The sequence below is a fragment of the Argiope bruennichi genome, chromosome 3 (genome assembly GCF_947563725.1).
Source record: "Argiope bruennichi chromosome 3, qqArgBrue1.1, whole genome shotgun sequence".
Classification (NCBI taxonomy): domain Eukaryota; kingdom Metazoa; phylum Arthropoda; class Arachnida; order Araneae; family Araneidae; genus Argiope; species Argiope bruennichi.
In genome coordinates, this window is record NC_079153.1 from 87,983,421 (window position 1) to 88,002,046 (window position 18,626).

The 18,626-nt window shown below is 27.7% G+C and overlaps 1 protein-coding gene across 2 annotated transcripts in view; it reads right to left on the reverse strand.

Moving 5' to 3' along the window:
* Window positions 1-2,939: 2,939 nt before the first annotated feature.
* The window catches only part of LOC129962744 (synaptotagmin-1-like), a 267,950-nt gene continuing 252,263 nt past the window's right edge, over window positions 2,940-18,626 (reverse strand). For both annotated transcript variants that reach the window (XM_056076727.1, XM_056076726.1), the window contains 4 exons: window positions 11,041-11,190; window positions 8,297-8,607; window positions 5,863-5,983; window positions 2,940-3,884 (listed from right to left, as the gene is read on the reverse strand). In XM_056076727.1, the coding sequence (XP_055932702.1) occupies window positions 3,580-3,884; window positions 5,863-5,983; window positions 8,297-8,607; window positions 11,041-11,190 (887 nt within the window). In that variant the 3' untranslated portion in view covers window positions 2,940-3,579. The remainder of the gene's footprint in view (window positions 3,885-5,862; window positions 5,984-8,296; window positions 8,608-11,040; window positions 11,191-18,626) is intronic.

Here is an 18,626-nt window from a genome sequence, read left to right on the forward strand (position 1 = left end):
AATCCACTATCCGAGTTACTTTCAGGAATTTTTTTAAAGATTTTAAAATGCTTAACGACAATTATAAAACATGATATTAATATTATAAATCAATAAATCTTTAGAAGAAAAATTGTATCTCAACGTATCAAATTCTTTGTAGTAATATAAATTTTTCTGATATTAAAGAGAAAATGGTAAACAATTTTTGTGAACATTGTTTATTGATTTTAAGAATAATAATTACAAAAATAATTAGCAAAAATTTAACTATGAGATGTTTACATTTTCTTTTTAATTTTTGGATTATATATATATATGATAGTTCATCTAATTTTTAATTAGTTGGTATCATTTATAAAAAAATATTGTTTTTAGTAAGATTGAAAAGTAATTTTTATTTTTACTAGTTATATTTTTACATTTTATTATATTTTATTGACATTTCTAAAAAATAATTATTAACAATACGAAATGTACAAACATAATTATAAACAGTTTTGAACATTTGAGCAATTTATCAAAAGTACCTTATAATTGCAAAACTTTAATATAAATTTGATCATAAAGGTTCATTTTATAAATGTGTGATCAGTAGAAGGGCACAGTGAAAAAATTTACTAATATTAAGCATAAAAAAGTATATTAGAAAGATTTCCAATTCAATTTCATTCATTTGTATATAAATTGGAATTTTGAGAGAAATATAATAAATGCTTGATATTGAGGAAAATAACTAAAAGAAATCTTGATTGCATGTAGAGAAAAAACAAAATAGCCTACTTCTATAAATCAAATATATTTTAGAAAATTCAGTAACATTTCTTTGAAATAATTTCACTCCATTTTATTTTTCGAATTAAGATTAGGGTCCTCTTAAAGGATTTGAAGGATTCTTAGGAACTTAAGAGAAAAATTTGATGGTGAATAAAACATTTTCATTAATACAAATGTTTTCAATGGAATAAAATCCATTGTACTGCAATATTTTTAATAGAAAGAACATCGATTTAAAATACCATAATTTCTATTCATTAGCGAAGGAAAATAATACTTAATTTTCCCCCAAGACATTTGAACTCGAGAATACGAGATCATTTGCTGCTAAACTACAGTTATTTATTCATAATAAAACATTATACATACAACAATCACACATGATTAAACGTTTTGTTTGATTAGCACGTGTTTGTCGTGAAGTACATGTAACATATACAGCAATTTCTGTTCTTGTCCTGTTTTCCTAACAAAACAGCCCTTTCAGAAATTAATATAAAGGGTTACAGATAATTCCTGTAATCAGTTTAGATATCAGTTAATCACGTGCTTACATGTGTTCTGGTGAAGCTGTACACTGTTTATGAAAGTGCTTCCAATAGGTTTGTTGGTATTTAGCATATGCATGCTTTACTTTTAACCATGATTGGATGAACATAGCAAAACGTGGCTTTTGCAACATGAATTGTGAAAAAAGGTCAGACAAAATCAAATCTAATCCCCAGATAGTCTCATCTCATTTTCAACAGACATTTCAAATTCTATTTTATTCATATTTTTATAATTTTCTTTTTTCATTTTGTGTCAAAATTATGTTCTATATTTATTGAGTGTTACATTATGGTTATATACAATGTTATATAAATTATTAGAACTTGTACAATAATTATAGTGCAATAGTTCATTTTTTGAAATAAACTAAAGATTCTTAGTCTAATTATATTTTTATTTGATAATAGTAAAATTTTCTTTAGATTATCCTATAATGATGCTTTGTTCAATAGATATTTTTGATAACTTTAATAAAATCAAATTTTGTCTATTACACTGGAAATTTTGTAGAGACAAGAAATGGCAAAAAACGTATTAATAATTAAGTACACTACTGAACTTTCATCATGTGATACATTAAAATCCTTAAATTTATTAAAAATTATCAGAAAATTGTCATAAAACTTTATTTTTACCGATTTATGTTGCCTTTTAGATTTGAGAATTGCGTATAAAAACAACTAGCTTATTCTTAGTTAATAAAAAAATCTTACTTTTGGAAGTAAACTTTAAAATTAAATTACTAATAATTTAATGTATGTTTTTACCGATTTAGGCTATACATTAAAGTAACTATTCGAAATATTTTTAGTGAATAACAGAAAATTTAGCCTTCTAATTCAATAAAAATTTGTGAAATGTTTCATTTTTTAAAAATTTTGTTATACTTGATAATTAATAAATATATTATGTGGGATTAATTCACTCTTTTAGTTTTAGTTTGATAATTAATAAATATATTATGTGGGATTATTTCACTCTTTTAGTTTTAGTTTGATAATTAATAAATATATTATGTGGGATTAATTCACTCTTTTAGTTTTAGTTTAAGTTAATAACAATATTGAATATACACATAAATATAAAACCAAAACTATGACCAGCGCTTAAGATTAAGATATTTTGATAACAAAATAAATTTTGGATCACTTTCAGTAAAACATAAAACTTTGTTTTGTGCTGATAACAATGGTGGATAATTTTTTCAGTTTTATTTCCAGAACAAAACGTTTGCACGTGAGTATAAAGAAAAATTGCAAATTATTCTCAGAAAAATGCATTTAAAATGAATCATTTTTACTATTTATTTTTTACATAAATTAAACTAGTTAACAGAAGTAATACTAAATATTTCAAATGGTCAAATGTATTAATTATTAATTTGAAGAAATAAAAAAAAATTATGAAAGTACAACATGCTAATGGAGATAAAACAGTATAAAATAATGGTTTTAAAATATAATAAAATCCAAAAATGTGTTTGCAAATTCAATACAGTTTTTTCATTAGATCCAAATTGAGGTTTATAAAAATTAAGAACAAAATATTACAAAATTCTATTGATAAGTAGTGGTTTAAGATGTTTTTCAAAAATTTTATTGTCATTGAAGTAAATTTGTGTACCATTCTGATTAAAACTTTAAAAAAATTTCTTAAATGTCAAATTATTTATCTGTTTAGTTCCTCTGTTAGATTTGAAATACATTCTCAAAAGTTATATAATTATCTAAAAGTTATGTGATTAGTTTATCATAGTGCATAGCGACAAATTTAATCTGAACGCTACCAAAATACTATCTATGATAAAACAATTTTACAAGCTATCATTAAGAACTTCTATACTATATTTAGAAAATTTCTATCTGTTAATACTTAGAAAATTTAATACATGGTTATATCAGAGGAAACTAAGAAATGTGATAGTTTGCTCAGTTTTGGAAATAGGTTTTCTTGTTTTCAAATAATATGAGCTTTCTTCCTTTTTTTTAAATGCTATAGTTTTGAAATAGGTATATTCAAGAACAAGAACAGAAACAAACAAGAGAACAATACGGAAAGCAGAACCATCTGTACATTAAGTACACGCAGCAGAACACAGAGATGTAATCCAACAATGCATTAACACTTTTCTTGCTCATACACAAGAACATTTTCACATCAAAGCAGGACTCGAACCGAATAAACATCTTGACCAAAAGAGCTCAGTGGCTCTAATTTACACATCGAGTGTAAACAGACAAATAACAACCGTGCCACCATTCAGCCTGGTTGTCAAATATAAAGTTGGTGCCACATCGCAATGGCCTTTCTCGGAGTTTGCACCATGGCATCCCAGTGCACAGATCCTTGTCCGTGACCTCTGTGACCCAGGACACAAGTTCCTAGTAAAGGACTGTGGCCGTGGTGACAATTTACCACACTCACCACCAAGTGGCAGTGTTTAAGATCGTCTTCAGTGACGTCAAAACTGAGGGCTTCGTTCCATACTGGACTGCTACAGCCTTTTTTTGTTGTCGTTTTCTTCTTTTTGATCTTTTTGTTATCTCCAGATGTAAGGCTTACTTTGACGTAAGCATCTGAAAGAAAAATCATTTAATCAACGTCATTATAACATGAATTATTGATAATTTACAAATGTTGTTAAAATGAATTTAAAAGCGTATAAACTAAAAAGAGACATCGGCATAAACACATTTTGAGAATCACATATCGTCGATTTTTGAAAAAAAAAAATTCATATTATTAAAAATTATCATCATAGTATGTTCAAAATGAAACGTAAGCAAAATAAAGGCATAAATAATTTTAACAGATTTTTTTCAAGAGTTTTAAAATATTTAAAAAGATTTCCATGAGTTAAATTTTTTTAAAAGCGAAATTAAGAATTTATATTGAAATCGAATTCTTGAATTTTTGGTTGGAGAATTGGATTTAGTCTCATACTCTTGTACAAAACCCAAAATGTTGTTTTAGCTTATAAGGAAGAAAAAATAATATTTGTAAATATTTTTGAACGTTTTCAAATTATTTAAGAAATCGAAATGAACGTAAATGACTGACATACTAAAAAAATAAATTATTTTGTTTGAGAACGAAAGAAAATTATTAACTCTATATTATGATTATAAGCTCCTTGTTTTCCCTTTATCATTAAATCATTAGTGAGTATTAAGAAAATACGTAATTTTTATTATTCAAACTGTTTTTACACGTAATTAAATGATGGCGAAAATATTACTTTTATTAAAAAACTCAATTGTTTGGGCAAGCTTATTTTTTTATGTGCACAACAAAATATGCGAAATAAGGTTTTATGACCAGAATTTTTTTATATAAATAATGATATAGGTTATTTAAAAAAAAATTCCTTTTAGAGTATAATGATTAAAAAGCAAAGTGAGATTTAAGAAGTCTAGAAAATCGTGATATCCGAAGATTAAATTGTGGTCTTTATATGGAGTCAATTATTGAAATGTCGCAACCGCAGAATCTGCATGAATGTTGTTTTATGCTGCACTATGATGCCTCAGCCATTTTTAACGTCAAAGTTTCTGAAATTAAATTCCAGTGTCCAGTAGTCTTCATTCCCCTATTTATTATTAAATCCGAACTACTCTTAGTGAGTCACTTATGTGATTCAAATGATCCTATTGAATTAGTGCCTTTCAATGCGTGCGGAATCAAATTTAACTTATTCTTATGGAAAATCCTTCCGGTGAATATATGGTAAAAAAAATTAACATAACGACACACACAAGTAATAAAACATGATAAAATGTACACAAAACGTCACATACAGAAATTAACAATACACAAGCATCGAGTTCTTAATAAACAACAGCAATAGCATAAAACGCTTAGAGAGAATTCGCTGAAGATAATATTCCAAAGAAAGAATTCACTCGACTATTATTGACTTCAACTCTGTTTTTCGGCTTTCCATAATTTCGGTGACAGAGCAAACAAGCATCTAGAAAGATATAGCACCTTTTCTTCTAATCCATATGCTGCCAAAATTCCAGTAACTTCAGGAATTTTCATTTCTGTCGCCAAAGTCATCAAATTCAACTTCATATCGCCAATTCGCATCCATGCTTGTCGCCTGATCGGAGTCTATGACTTGGCATCCAGTCAACAGTTGTTGAAATATCTATAAAAATATCTTCCTTACCATGAAATTAACCACACGAGGAAGTAAATCACAATTTCATAACGCTATTTTATCTTGCGTAATAAAAGATTTTGTCTTCGCTCATTTTAATTATCTTTGTTATGTTGCATTGATGTTTCCTCGGTATTTAGTGATAGATTGGAGTGTTGTCTTGTAAATCATGAAATTCAGTAAGATTTTGCATAGAGAATTGATTCATAACGGTTAAATCCCCCCCTTTTTTTAAAAGTATCCAATTCAGTACTCAAACGATATCCGATTGTATGCCGTAAATAATTAGGTAAAAGGAAATTGAGAATAAAAGACAGATTGCCTGCAAGGGAAAATCTGTTAAATAGCTCATAGCATAACTAGAACAGATGATGCAATGAACTGAATTTTACCTGGATAGTCTTTTGTATCTGGTGAAACAAGATGGACTGCTTTCAAGACCACCAAAGTTAATCTTCCAGCAGAAGGAAGATAGCTGAGGGATAGGAGAATTTCTGGACGATCGTTGGACACCTGTAATTGACGCGAATTAGAAAATAGCTAATAAATGAATTTTACACATCGTAATGTGTACTATATCATGCATAGTACTTTGGTGGAGGTCATTTCAATTCAGGAGTAAATTTACTCGACAACAATAGACGAATTGCTCACGATTTATTAGCGGATACACAAATATCTTTAATAAAGTAAGATATCAAAGAGCAAGACTTACCTTTTTTTTATTGTTTGGGTTTTACCAAAGGTGATGTTTTAAAAAAACCTGATTTTATTCATCCAATTTTTGGACGTTTTGATTAATGGAGATGGTTAGACTAATTGGAATTAGTAACAACAATAATATATTTCATTTCAAAATTTACAATTTTCTCCTTACCCTAAATTGTTTTATTTTTAGCATTGAATAGTTTCCATAGAAACGTTAGTTAATTTAAAATGTTGCTTATCTTTATCAAACAGATACACATTTAAATAGTTCAGTCACACGCATTGCATTCAGTGTGAGTGATAATATAAATACTATGCCTAATAAAAAAATTTTCTAATACTTTTTTTTTGTGCTTAAATATAATTTTCCCTCGAGATACTGAACTGAAGTATAGTATTTTGAAGGCTCTCTTTTAATAAGATGATCCCTTTAGTTTAACATTTCCACACATTTTTAACATGTTAAGGATTTAATTAAATTTTTTTTATTTTTATTATTTAATGCAAATACATGCGTTATATATTATGCCATATTATTTGACATCCGCATTCGTTCATGATATCATTGAAGCAGGAATTCGATATTTATAAATATTTAATAAGTAATTGAAAATAATGAAACATATAGAAAAATGACCAGTCATACTTTATGAATCGTTTATTATCCTAATAATTTATCATTCACTTAATTTATATATTTATTTGATAACTTACAAAATAAAGAGTTTTAATAGCCTTTCTTGTGACCTTTTCTTATCTTAATGATCCTAGGCAATAGACAAATTTATGTGGTTGAAAATATACCACTACTGAAGTTCCTCTTATTCCAGTTATATAATTGCCGATTTAGTAATAACGCATAAAATAGAAAAGCATATTTGGAATTGCAGCTTTGAAGTGTTTTATTGTCGAAAACTGTAAATCTAAATGATATTAGTGATAAATGATAGTAATCAGCTACATTTACAGTATAAAGTCATAAAATGAATCTAGTTTACGAAATTTGTGTCCATTTATTTTGGAGGTGAGATATGTGAGTTTTTTTTATTGTTTTATCTGTGATCACGTATTCAGGAAAGTCACCAAACTTATATAACCATATTCCTTTCAAGATGATCAAAATAGTATGGTATTTCTTTTATAATAATGTGCAAACATCCCCTCCCTCCTATTTTATTCTTTTTTAGGTTATTTTATTAGTCAATATATTATTAGCATGCAGCATATCATATATTATTACTAAAGTCTTATTTGAGCTTAATTGTTGTTAAAGAATATATATAAAATACTCCTTAAAATATCGATTTTTATTTTGTCAGCTTATTTCGTTGATTTTTCAGTTCTATTCATCGTACTAAAGTTTCAATACTATACTATTTTAAAAGTTATTTATATATTCATATTGATATTTTAGTTATAAATGAAATACATTCGCAAATGACAAAGTTAAAGAATTTTTCTCCCAGTTAGGTTCTTCTGTCTTAGGGTTTTAAAAGCACTAACATTTTTTTTTCTATTAAAGATAGCATTTTCATTTCTTTAGATTTCATCTCGAATATTATAATAAAAATGTAAATTATAAAGCTGTGCTAAAAATAACCATTCAGTTGTTTTAGTTTTGTTATTTACATGATAAAATAAGTTGCTGAATTTCCTCATTTTTATTAGCATATAACAGTCAAAATGATTTTAGTAAATTTAATTTTAAATTCATTATTTTCATGCTTAGTTTCCTTTTAATATATTTTAATGGAATTTCAAATAAATGTCAAGTAAAAAATGTTTATATTTGAAAAAAAAATAGTAAGGAATTTTTAAAAATTGAATTTTTACTATAGAGATTTATCTTGTTTTTCTTTTCAAGGTGATTTAATTTGAGTATCAAATTGAAATAGTATTAAAACTTTTTCAAAAGAATTAAAGTAAAAAGACGTTCTGAAGATATTGCATTCTCTTAAAAATGTGCAGGCTTAGAGTTTTGAATGAAATATCTTCTTTCAAGATTAATCATCTAATTTATATAGTCTCCTTTTAGTTATCTAATAGTAGTAACATACATTTTTGTAATAAAAAAGGATCGTATTTCTTCTTTAAAAGATATTTAATCTGCCTACTTACCCTTCCACTCTTCTGTATTTCGCTCCAGACTTCGATTTCCGAAGTAATATCCAACTCGCACATCTGTATGCGCACCTCTCCAGTCACATCATTCCTCGAATATCTGTCGTAATCGAATACTTCAAATAGAAGCGACTTGTCGGCCAGCTCGTCGTAGGTGACCGGAAACTTAAAAATCTCGTTGAAAAATGGATCTGAGCAATTCCTTCTGATGTCAGTCCGCCTTTGCTTCGAATCCACCTCAGGGATCAGGGAGACTTTTACGTAAGGGTCGTTGAAACCTTTTGTCGACAGAGTTCCCAAATCTAAGGCTGAAAAATGAAATGAAATTCGTAAATAAACGGGGAATTCGCATGAAATTAAATGAATGTGGTTTCTTTAAATCTTATTTGTTTTTTTCACTATCTAATTGCACAAAATTTTTGTTTTTGAAAGACAGTTGATTCTCGATTTAACGAAGTCTCATTGTTTCATGACAAAGAAAATTCGTTAAATAGAAATTTGTATTTTAAGCTATGGAAATATGGAAACACAAAGACTGAAATTTACTTATTTATTTTATATTTTAACATATCCTTAATTTGCAAAAATGCTTGTAATCCTGCTTTGTTCAAGTTTAATATAAAGAATTTATTTTTCATAAAAAGCATTACATTTTTTACGATGATTGAAACACACTATATTTAACATTTTCTTAAAGCTATACTCTTCTAATGTAATATTAAATTCTGTTTGTATTTTTTTTGTACAATTTTTTTTGAGAATCCATTTATTATAGTCTTTACCAATCACTGCAATGTTACTATTACATTTCGCAACAATTTGCAATATGTCATTCCTTATAAGGTATTCATTAATTACAATGTCGTCATTTACATGGACATTTGACAGATAGATTTACATCTTCTGCAAGAGGTCCCATGACTTAAATGTGCTGGTATTTTTTTTTTTCATGCAACTGATTAAATTGGTGGATTTGCTGGAATTAGGTAAATATGATATCGCACGTGATTGAAAAAAATCATAATATAGAAATGATATTTCATAATATAGAAAGTAGATAACAAGTAAATGCCGTTTGAAATCGAGATATTGCTGAAAATTGTGCTGAATGGAATTGTCTTTGAATGGAGACTACTGTTTATTGTCATATTGATTCAATTTAGAGTCCACAAACCACACGAGTTTATTTACAGATTGCATTTATCCAATTTACTACGGGTAAAATTAAATTTGAGATGCTAAGTTTAAAAATTATAAAATTCGGTATACCTTTGGCATAGGGCTGATATTTTAGGTCCTTTGCTTGATTTAGTTCAATGTATAGTAGCCAAGAAAGATTGAATTTTAACAAATCATTGATTTAATAAAATTCTGATTAAACATATGTTAAAACTATTTGAACCTACGTCACATGTGCATCGAATTATCTAATTGCTTTAGTTATATTAACGTCCCATTTTAAAGCAATACTAGGGCTATTTTAGAACGGATCTCGCAATTTTGAACCGCAGCCAGATAACAAAGGCGACACCTGAGCTGGCGTCCCCCCCCCTCCAAAATTCTACACCAATGAGAGGACATTTAACTCGGACCTGCACCGGACACACTTACACTACGGCTGTTCCGTGGAATAGGGTTTCAAACCTAAAACCCTCCGGTTCTGAAGACGAGACCTTGCTACTAGGCCACCGTGGCTCCTGTAATTGTCTCATTATTGAAACTATTAGATTTAATAAGAGACATTCTAATTTGATCTAAAATCGAAGCAAATAATTCTTAAATATTTCAAATATTTTACACAATTCATTTTTGAATTAATTACGACGCCATACTCATAAAACAGAAGATGCAATGCAATAAGGTAGCGAAAAAAATTTAACAGTTCGGTGATTAATTATACTTTGAAATAAACACAAAAAAGAGATGAGCAGTATAAAATAATTGTATTTGTATAATTCAAATTTTAAATCAGCAGCAACAAAATTATGTAATATCCTAAATATTTATTCTTTGTTAAAATCTTAACAAATTCACGAGCATGATGAAAAAAAATGAAGCACTCTTGCGAAGTTATAAAATAAAATAATACATTCTTAAAGGGCATTTTGATTTAGTGCAATTTTAATTACGCGATTGGGACATGTAATGTCCAAAAAATAAATATTAGTTTCCAATTCATTAATTTTCAAGCTCTTATAAAAAGAAATGATCAAAATAAAAAAAAATAAATTCATAATTTAATAATTAATCTGTAATATAAATGGAATATTAACACCAATAAAGGTTCCTATATAGGTAGTGCAGAGCTGTAATGCTACCACATTATCTAAGTGCATAAATTTTATTATTTATTAATTCGATTTTTCTCATCACATTTAAATAGAATATGAAATATTTTTCCCTTTCATTAGAATGCTTGGAGGCGTTAAAATCGTCCTCATTAAATTTTGTTTTGGCTCTGTATTATAGTTGGACACCATTTTCATGACTATAACTATCAGAGTTTGAAACTCAAGGGAACGAAGAATTTGTAAAATTACCATTTTACATATATAAGAGTAATTTACTGATTTTGTAATACCATCGTTTTGGGAAAAGGAAAAATTTGACGAATATCTTTTAAATAGAGAGGAAAAAATCAATAAAAATATTTATTAAAATTTTCAGACTGTCAGTTCATTTGTTTAAAACCATTTGAATTATTTTAGTGTGAAAGCTGAGTGAAATCTAGTTTTCTTTACCTTCAATGACGTGTACTACCAAATCTGATCTATCGAAGTCATATTTAAGGCGAAAGTGGAGGCGACCGTATTTTGTACCATCTTGACTGTCTGTTGACTGGTGGAAGAATACCATATCCTTTTTCTTGTACAGGTCGGGCTGAATAGATCCTAAGTAAACACAAAAAGATAAGAATTCGAAGCTTTCTTAAAAGAGATTGATACAGATACATGTAGTAATTATGATAATATCGAAAATTTAAATCCAAATAATATCAAATTAAAATACTATAAAATACATGAAATACTATAAAATACGTGGAAGATTCAATACATATGGAATGCTCAAAAATCTTCCCCTGATTATAAAAAAAAATATAGTAAATTAACTATTATAATTAGGCGTATTTTATTTCAATATAATTTAAAAACTTTTACAAAATGTTAAATCATTTTTGTCAGTACATTTCATTGTAAGCATTTAGGTAGCTCGAAAGAATATTAAGATGATATTCCAATTCTCAGCCCCCGTTATCAAACATTTCGGCTGTTACATTGAATACTATACTTCGAAAGTATTAATTTCTTTAATTGGCAGTGCAACCCACGCACGAGCACCATGCAATCACACACACACACACACACACACACACACACACACACACACACACACACACACACACACACACACACACACACACATTCCTTATTAGTAGATATTTACAAAAACGGCGACGATGTGTTAGAGTTAAATGGTGTCTAAAATCTCAAAGTCCCTTAATTCCCTTGAATTAGTATTGCTAAAAAATGAGTGGTATTATAATTTATAATCAGAAACTTAGCTAATAAAGGTATTGTTATATGCTTATGAAATTTTTATCGTATTTAAATAGTAGTTTATAATTTAAAAAATACATTGAAATGGAATGCAAGAACAATAAGAAATCCAGTAATTCGGTTGGAGATCAATAATTGCGACCAGAACAGATCCGGGTTATCGAATATCCATATAATTAGATTATTGCCACAACAATTGTTTCTTAGAAAAGAGAATTTTGTTTAAAATGCCTTAATTTAATACCTACATAAACAACGCTCATTACGTTGATGCTGTTACATTTTAAACTCTTGTTAATCAGACACAAATTATATTGAGAATTTTCAGATGGATGAAAGCGACCAATTAATGGAAAATCATTTATAAATACAATTTAATATAAGAGAAACGATACGAACGAACCCTATAGAAGAAGCATTACATCATATACAAAGTTATACAATCTCTATATCTACTAATAATACCAATAATAAAGAAGGACATGTATATTTTGGCACTCTACACTATTTGATCTAGAACTGCTAACTTGGCGCATACATACTTTGGAACAGGATAACGTACTCCCTGCAAGAACTTTTTAATTAATTAAAAGTGATGTGGAATTTTCACATTCTTTCAATATAACTTCCAAAAATATTATAGTAGCACAAAAATTGTTTTACATCAACTTAAAATTCAAGAAATTATCTTTCCATTATATTAATCTTTTAATGTTTCATTTTGCTATTTTAATTCAGTTAAAAATATATTAAGTGTATCTTACAAAGTACTTCGTTGCTAAAGTAAAACTCAAATTATTTTTATTCATGATACGAATATTTTATCTTGAATTGTCAAAGAAAATATAGAGTAAAAATCAAACAATTGTTTCAAATAGCCAAATAATTTATCATAACTTAACACAAATATGCTCATTAGATACCATATATGAATTGGCCCAATGCGCCATGCTTTGCAAGTGTCAAGTAAGTATAAATAGGCCTCATTCTATTTAAGAATAAAATTCTATTCATCTTCTCTTCTCTCCTTAATTTCCTGTTTATTCATTCCATTTTAACGAACTTCTACCGTCAACACTCTTGCCAAGAATACCCGTCTTGGTGTTTGAGTTTCTTACTTATACACTAAGATGGTATTCTTGGTTAAAGCGTGGAAATCTGGAAAGACTGTTTACTGTAGATAAATCTGTTCCCGCGTCTAATGTATCGGCCGCAACAGCCTTAATCTACGCAGTTGCATGGTGGATAGCCTCCAGTCGATTTTGTCGGGCGAAAACAGTCTCTATGGCGACCGAGTGGAGTGGTCACAGCTGACGTAAGAGCAGCATTTATCAAACTTTTCGTTACTATTTTCCGGGATTAGGGTTGTCTTAACAGTAATTAGCTTCGCGGAAGTATTGAGAAGTGAAGGTTGCAGTAATGAAGTTTCGCGCTAGGATGAATCGAGAGTTGTTTTCGTTCGGATCCCTCAGAATTGTTGACAGCAAAGAATTTTAGGTTAAGTGTACGAATGTAGCAAGCTCTGGTGGAAAGGGTCTCTTAAATGGTTAAAGAATGAACTTTCCTTTGCTTCAGATTGAGTGTATGGCAGAGTAGATTTTCTTAACCTATGCTGCATGTACCAATAATGGTACATTAGGCTATTTTTTATGGCTTTATACATTATATGTGTTAAAATTTTTGACAATGACTCATTTTAAATTAAGATAATGAGCCCATGAGGCACAGTAGTAATTATATTTTTAATGGTACCATTTATTAGAATATGTACCATATTATATCATTTTTAAAGGTACAATTTGTTAGTATATGTACCATATTATATTATTTTTAAGGGTACACTTTGATAGTATATGTACTATATGTGATAGAATTATTGATAGCAAACTATTCGAATGAATCAAATTAAAGAAGTAAGGTTTCTCACAATCATTTGAAGATTGAACCTTGTTTTGAATTGAGCTTGTTTTAGGGCAATGTTCTATACTCATGGTTCATGTACCAATAATGACACATAACATTATTTTGGTGCTATATGTAATAAGTGCATGTACCATTAAAAAATACTGAAAAAGAAGTATTTTAAGTTAAACTTACGAACATATGGTACATACACCATAATACTATATTATATTATTTCTGTTGGTACATGTTTCTGTAAGGTTTGTTGGTATATGTATCATAAGTAGTAGAATTGTTGCAAACAAGGCCTTTTAATTTGACTGTATGAATAAAGTAGACATTGGAGGAAAGGTTTTCTCTGCAAGTGTGAAGAATTAAGCTTTGTTTTAGATTGAGTGTGTGTCAGAGTAAGAATCCTCAATCCGTGAAATATATACTAATTATTTTTAATAATGAAATTTTTTAAACGAATATTATACAAATGAATGTAACAATGCATGGTTTTTAACAGTTTGTATTTAATATTTATTGTTTAGATACTTATATATATACATTCCATTTTTGGCATTGTTTTTTAATTTAAAGTATGCCTTTGGCTGTGTCGACTTTCACACGAACTATACTGGGATACTACACAAAAAATGTTACAGTGAGAGGAAGAGATAACTTTTTAGATATTTGTTGTGACAAAAATATCATAAATGAGTTGGCGAAAGAAAATTCTCGTAAGTTTTGGTTCTAAAGAAAACGTGAATACACAACCGAACATAGCGACAGAACTATAAATGCTTTCTATGTAAAAATCATATCTATGTAAAATTAGGATTTCATTCATACAATAAATAAATGTGCATATTGGTTACCTACAGACCAAATTGTTTGACCTATAACTGCCAAATTTAGCATTTAAATAACTTGGATAATAGAAATGTGCATTTCGGAGCGATTTTGTTTTGAAATTTTTATTAGAATGTTAAGTATTAAAAAATTAAACTTAAATTAAGTTTGTCTTCGTTTGATTAAGGTTGGTCTGGGTTTTTTTCTCTAGAATTTCCGAAATTATTACTGATCAGAAAAGACTTGTATATCGATTAAAAATTTAGAAAAAAATTCTTTTTCATATGATACAATTTAATAATAATAAAATTTTTCTGAATTTGGTGAATTAATTTTTTTTTAAACCTGGTTTTCTATAAAAGTTTTCATTATTGCCTTGGAATTCAAATTAGTTTTATTCTTTCATGAAATATTTAATTGTGTAATTACCTTCCAGTATTGAAATCTAAGGAAGAAGGAATCTGTTTAATGTTTGCTTAATTTAAAAGAAGAATAAAAAAAATTAAAGTTAAGAACAGTGAAAAATAGAAAAGAAAGAACTACACATTTAAGTTTTTAATATCGTTACAGAATCATGGGTTTAGTTTCCACCTGGAAACTTTATGTACACAATGACATAGAGCGTATTATGGGAATGAATTTTTCCATATTTACTAGCCAATAGTATCATTTGTAGGGGATCCTAATGAAATTAGTAAGATTAAATAAGTTTTGAAAGAATTAAGATAACGTATTGCCAACAGCAATACTCAGTTGTACAAAATTTCAAAATTCTAGCGTATTAGGAAGAGAGTAAAAATTAGATTATAATATAACATCTATATAATAATGAATGAAATTTCGTTAAACAAAGTATGTAAAAAGTATATAAAAGAGACCTTTTGGCCCTACTGAAATAATAATCAATTATATTAATTGATGTAAATTTTAGAAAATCATAAATCAAAACTTAATTTGCTTGGTAAAATGAATGATTTTCTGAAAAAACGAAGATATCACATAAAGGTTTTGCTTAGACTTGTAGAAATTTCAATTGATAGTTTGAAACATTTTACTTAATACCAGGAATGGGTCTTACATCTTCTGTAGAAGCGAAGATACCATGTAAAATTTTTATTTAGCTTTGTAGAAGTTTCAATTGACAGATTCAAAATTTTACTTAAAGTGATAAAAGGATCTTGTATTTTCTGTAGAGGTGAAGATACCATATAAAAAATTATTTAGCTTTGCTAGAATTTCAAATAAAAGTTTCAACATTTCACTTAAATTCAATAATTGTTCATACTGAATAAAAATTGCTTTGAGTTTATTCACGAGTATATTATAAATATAAACATTTATTACAAATACAATTTCTTATGAAAACATTTCATTGGAATAATATTTGCAACTATATAATGTCAGGAAAAGCTTAGGAAATATCAAATATGAATATATTTCTAAATATGTCTTAAAAATACTCTGTTAAAATATTTATAAACTTCGCTGAGATGCGAAGATTTAAAAGTTTAGTCTTGTCACACGTAAGAAATACAGAATGTGAATAAAATAACGATAGGCAAATCAAAAATATAACGATATCTGACTTCCAAACTAAAATTATTTATTTCACTCAATTATATTTAAAAAAGTTGTATGCATTTATATTAATATTATCAATTCATTCCAAACTCTATGAATTATTAATAAAATGTTATTGAGAGTTTAACATAATTTATACTAGAAAATGTTTTACGAGACTTTTATTCTTATTAGTTTTAAATCCTTTCCATTTACAATTCCATATTTTTGCCTGAATTTTTAATATATCTCTTTAGTTTAATCTGCTTTACTTTATCCGAAATTTCGTCACATTTTGTATTGCCTATTTTAAATATTTCTTGAAATATTTCAAAGGTTATTACATTTTAGAGAGCTGTGATACACGCTGGTAATGATATATATGTATCCTTTTAGTTTATCGTTTTTAAAAATATTTTTACTAGTTTATCTCCACTATTTATAAAACTCTATTACTTGCCTTGAACTCGCTATTTCATCGGATTCGAAAAGAATATAATTAAGTTTTCGTTCACATTTCAATTTATCCTATTGTTTTCGACATTTTATTCAGTATTTTATCTTCAAATACATTATCTTTGTACAGAGAGCTAACCCGAGAAAACGCTGTTGGCACATAATCTGCTAAAATCCTCTTAAAGAATTTCGACTATCCAAGAATATTTTTATGCGTTTTTAAAACCATTTTAAATGTCATTTCTGATATTTTTCAAAATTCCTCAGAGAGTCTTCAATTTATAATTTTCTTCAACATCTGAGAGCAAATTCTGTATGGCTTAAAGTACGTCATAAAATATATTTAGATACATTGGGGTTCTAGGAAAAACAATACACGAAATAATAAAGATTTTCCTATTAAAAAAAGGAAAATTGATTGAAGTTTTAACTTATAACCTTTATCAAATTCATCTGATACTTATTCTAAAACCGCTTGCATAACCGCGTGTTCAAATTATAGAAAGTTTATGAAGACAATTCACATTGTATCATAATACCATATGAAAGATGATTACAAATGTTATCTAAAAAAACTTGCGCTTTACTTTCTATTGTTATGTAGTGTCATATATATAGGAATAAAATGCACAGGGATTCCAAAATGAAATTGGCACAGAACATATGACATTTATATCGTCAGGATGCGTTGATTAGATACAATTCTTTTGATTAGCGCAGTAGAAAATTTTGTGATAGTAAAGAAAAAAAAAATTGTTCCTCTCTCTCTCTCTCTGTGTGCACTACAGGATCAATTTATTTTGGCACAAATACAATTTGGAGATAGGAATATACATCTAAAGATCTTTTTTTTTGTAATTCTAATTTGAAATTTAATTAATAAAAACATTCAGCGCGATTTGGACGTTTATTCACGATGATGCTAGAAAACATAATTGCATGCAGCAAATTTTTACGCCATTTTAAAATATATAAAATTGTCTATTTAATGATACCAATTTAATTATTGTGTGATTTTTTTTGTTTTTTGGCAATTTTTCATTTTTTTGCAGAATTTTGAAATTAATTTTCAACTTTGCACTTTGCTGTTTCGTCAAATATTTAACCTCGTGGTTTGCTTCCATTGAGTAGATTTTGGGAAAAAGCATTTCGTTATTATTTTTTTGACATTATATTTTACATGCAGAATCAAAAAGTAGCATCATATTATCTTAAAAGACAACGAGCAATTAAAAACAGATTATTTAGAAACTCTTTAATAACACTATGATGTCATTGAACTCGCATCCGTTAGGAATTTAAAAAAATACTGTTTGAATATCTATCACAAACTGATAAAACATTTTCTTCAGGCTACCATGAACATTATGTTTTGCATAAGAGATTTAAATGAAATTAAATATAATTAATATTCCAGGCAGTATCAGCTGCTTTTCAATACATAGTATGGAAGACAAAGGCTATTTTAACAATATTTGAAAATATGTTTACATATATTTTTAAATGCATTTGCGATTTTTTTACGACAACTTTTTAAATATTTTAACGATTCATTCATAAAATGCATTTAAAATTTAGTTAACAGTAGAAATATTTATCAAATCCTGCTCATTGCTACAAGTTACCCGGATTTGGGACAAGTTGCAACATACATGAGACAAGTTGTAACAAAAAAAAAGTATTTAGAATTATCTTCTACTTATCCTTATTTTATTGATTAAAATACATAAGGCTTTTGGTAATTATTATCACTTGCCAGTTAAGCCTTGTGTTAAGAAATGATATCAGTGGTTTACAGTAAAAATATAGAAAAAATTATATATATCAATCAATATAAATATCATAATGTATGAGAATTGCAGTTATCAACAACAATGGATAGGTTACTCCTCATCGCGCACATTTTGTATTGACAATTTCGAAAATTAAACTATATAACTCATTTTTCACCATCAAATGATGGTGAGTAGCTTGTATTGGGTTGGCGCAGCGGCTGAAGTGTTCCTGGTTGTCTC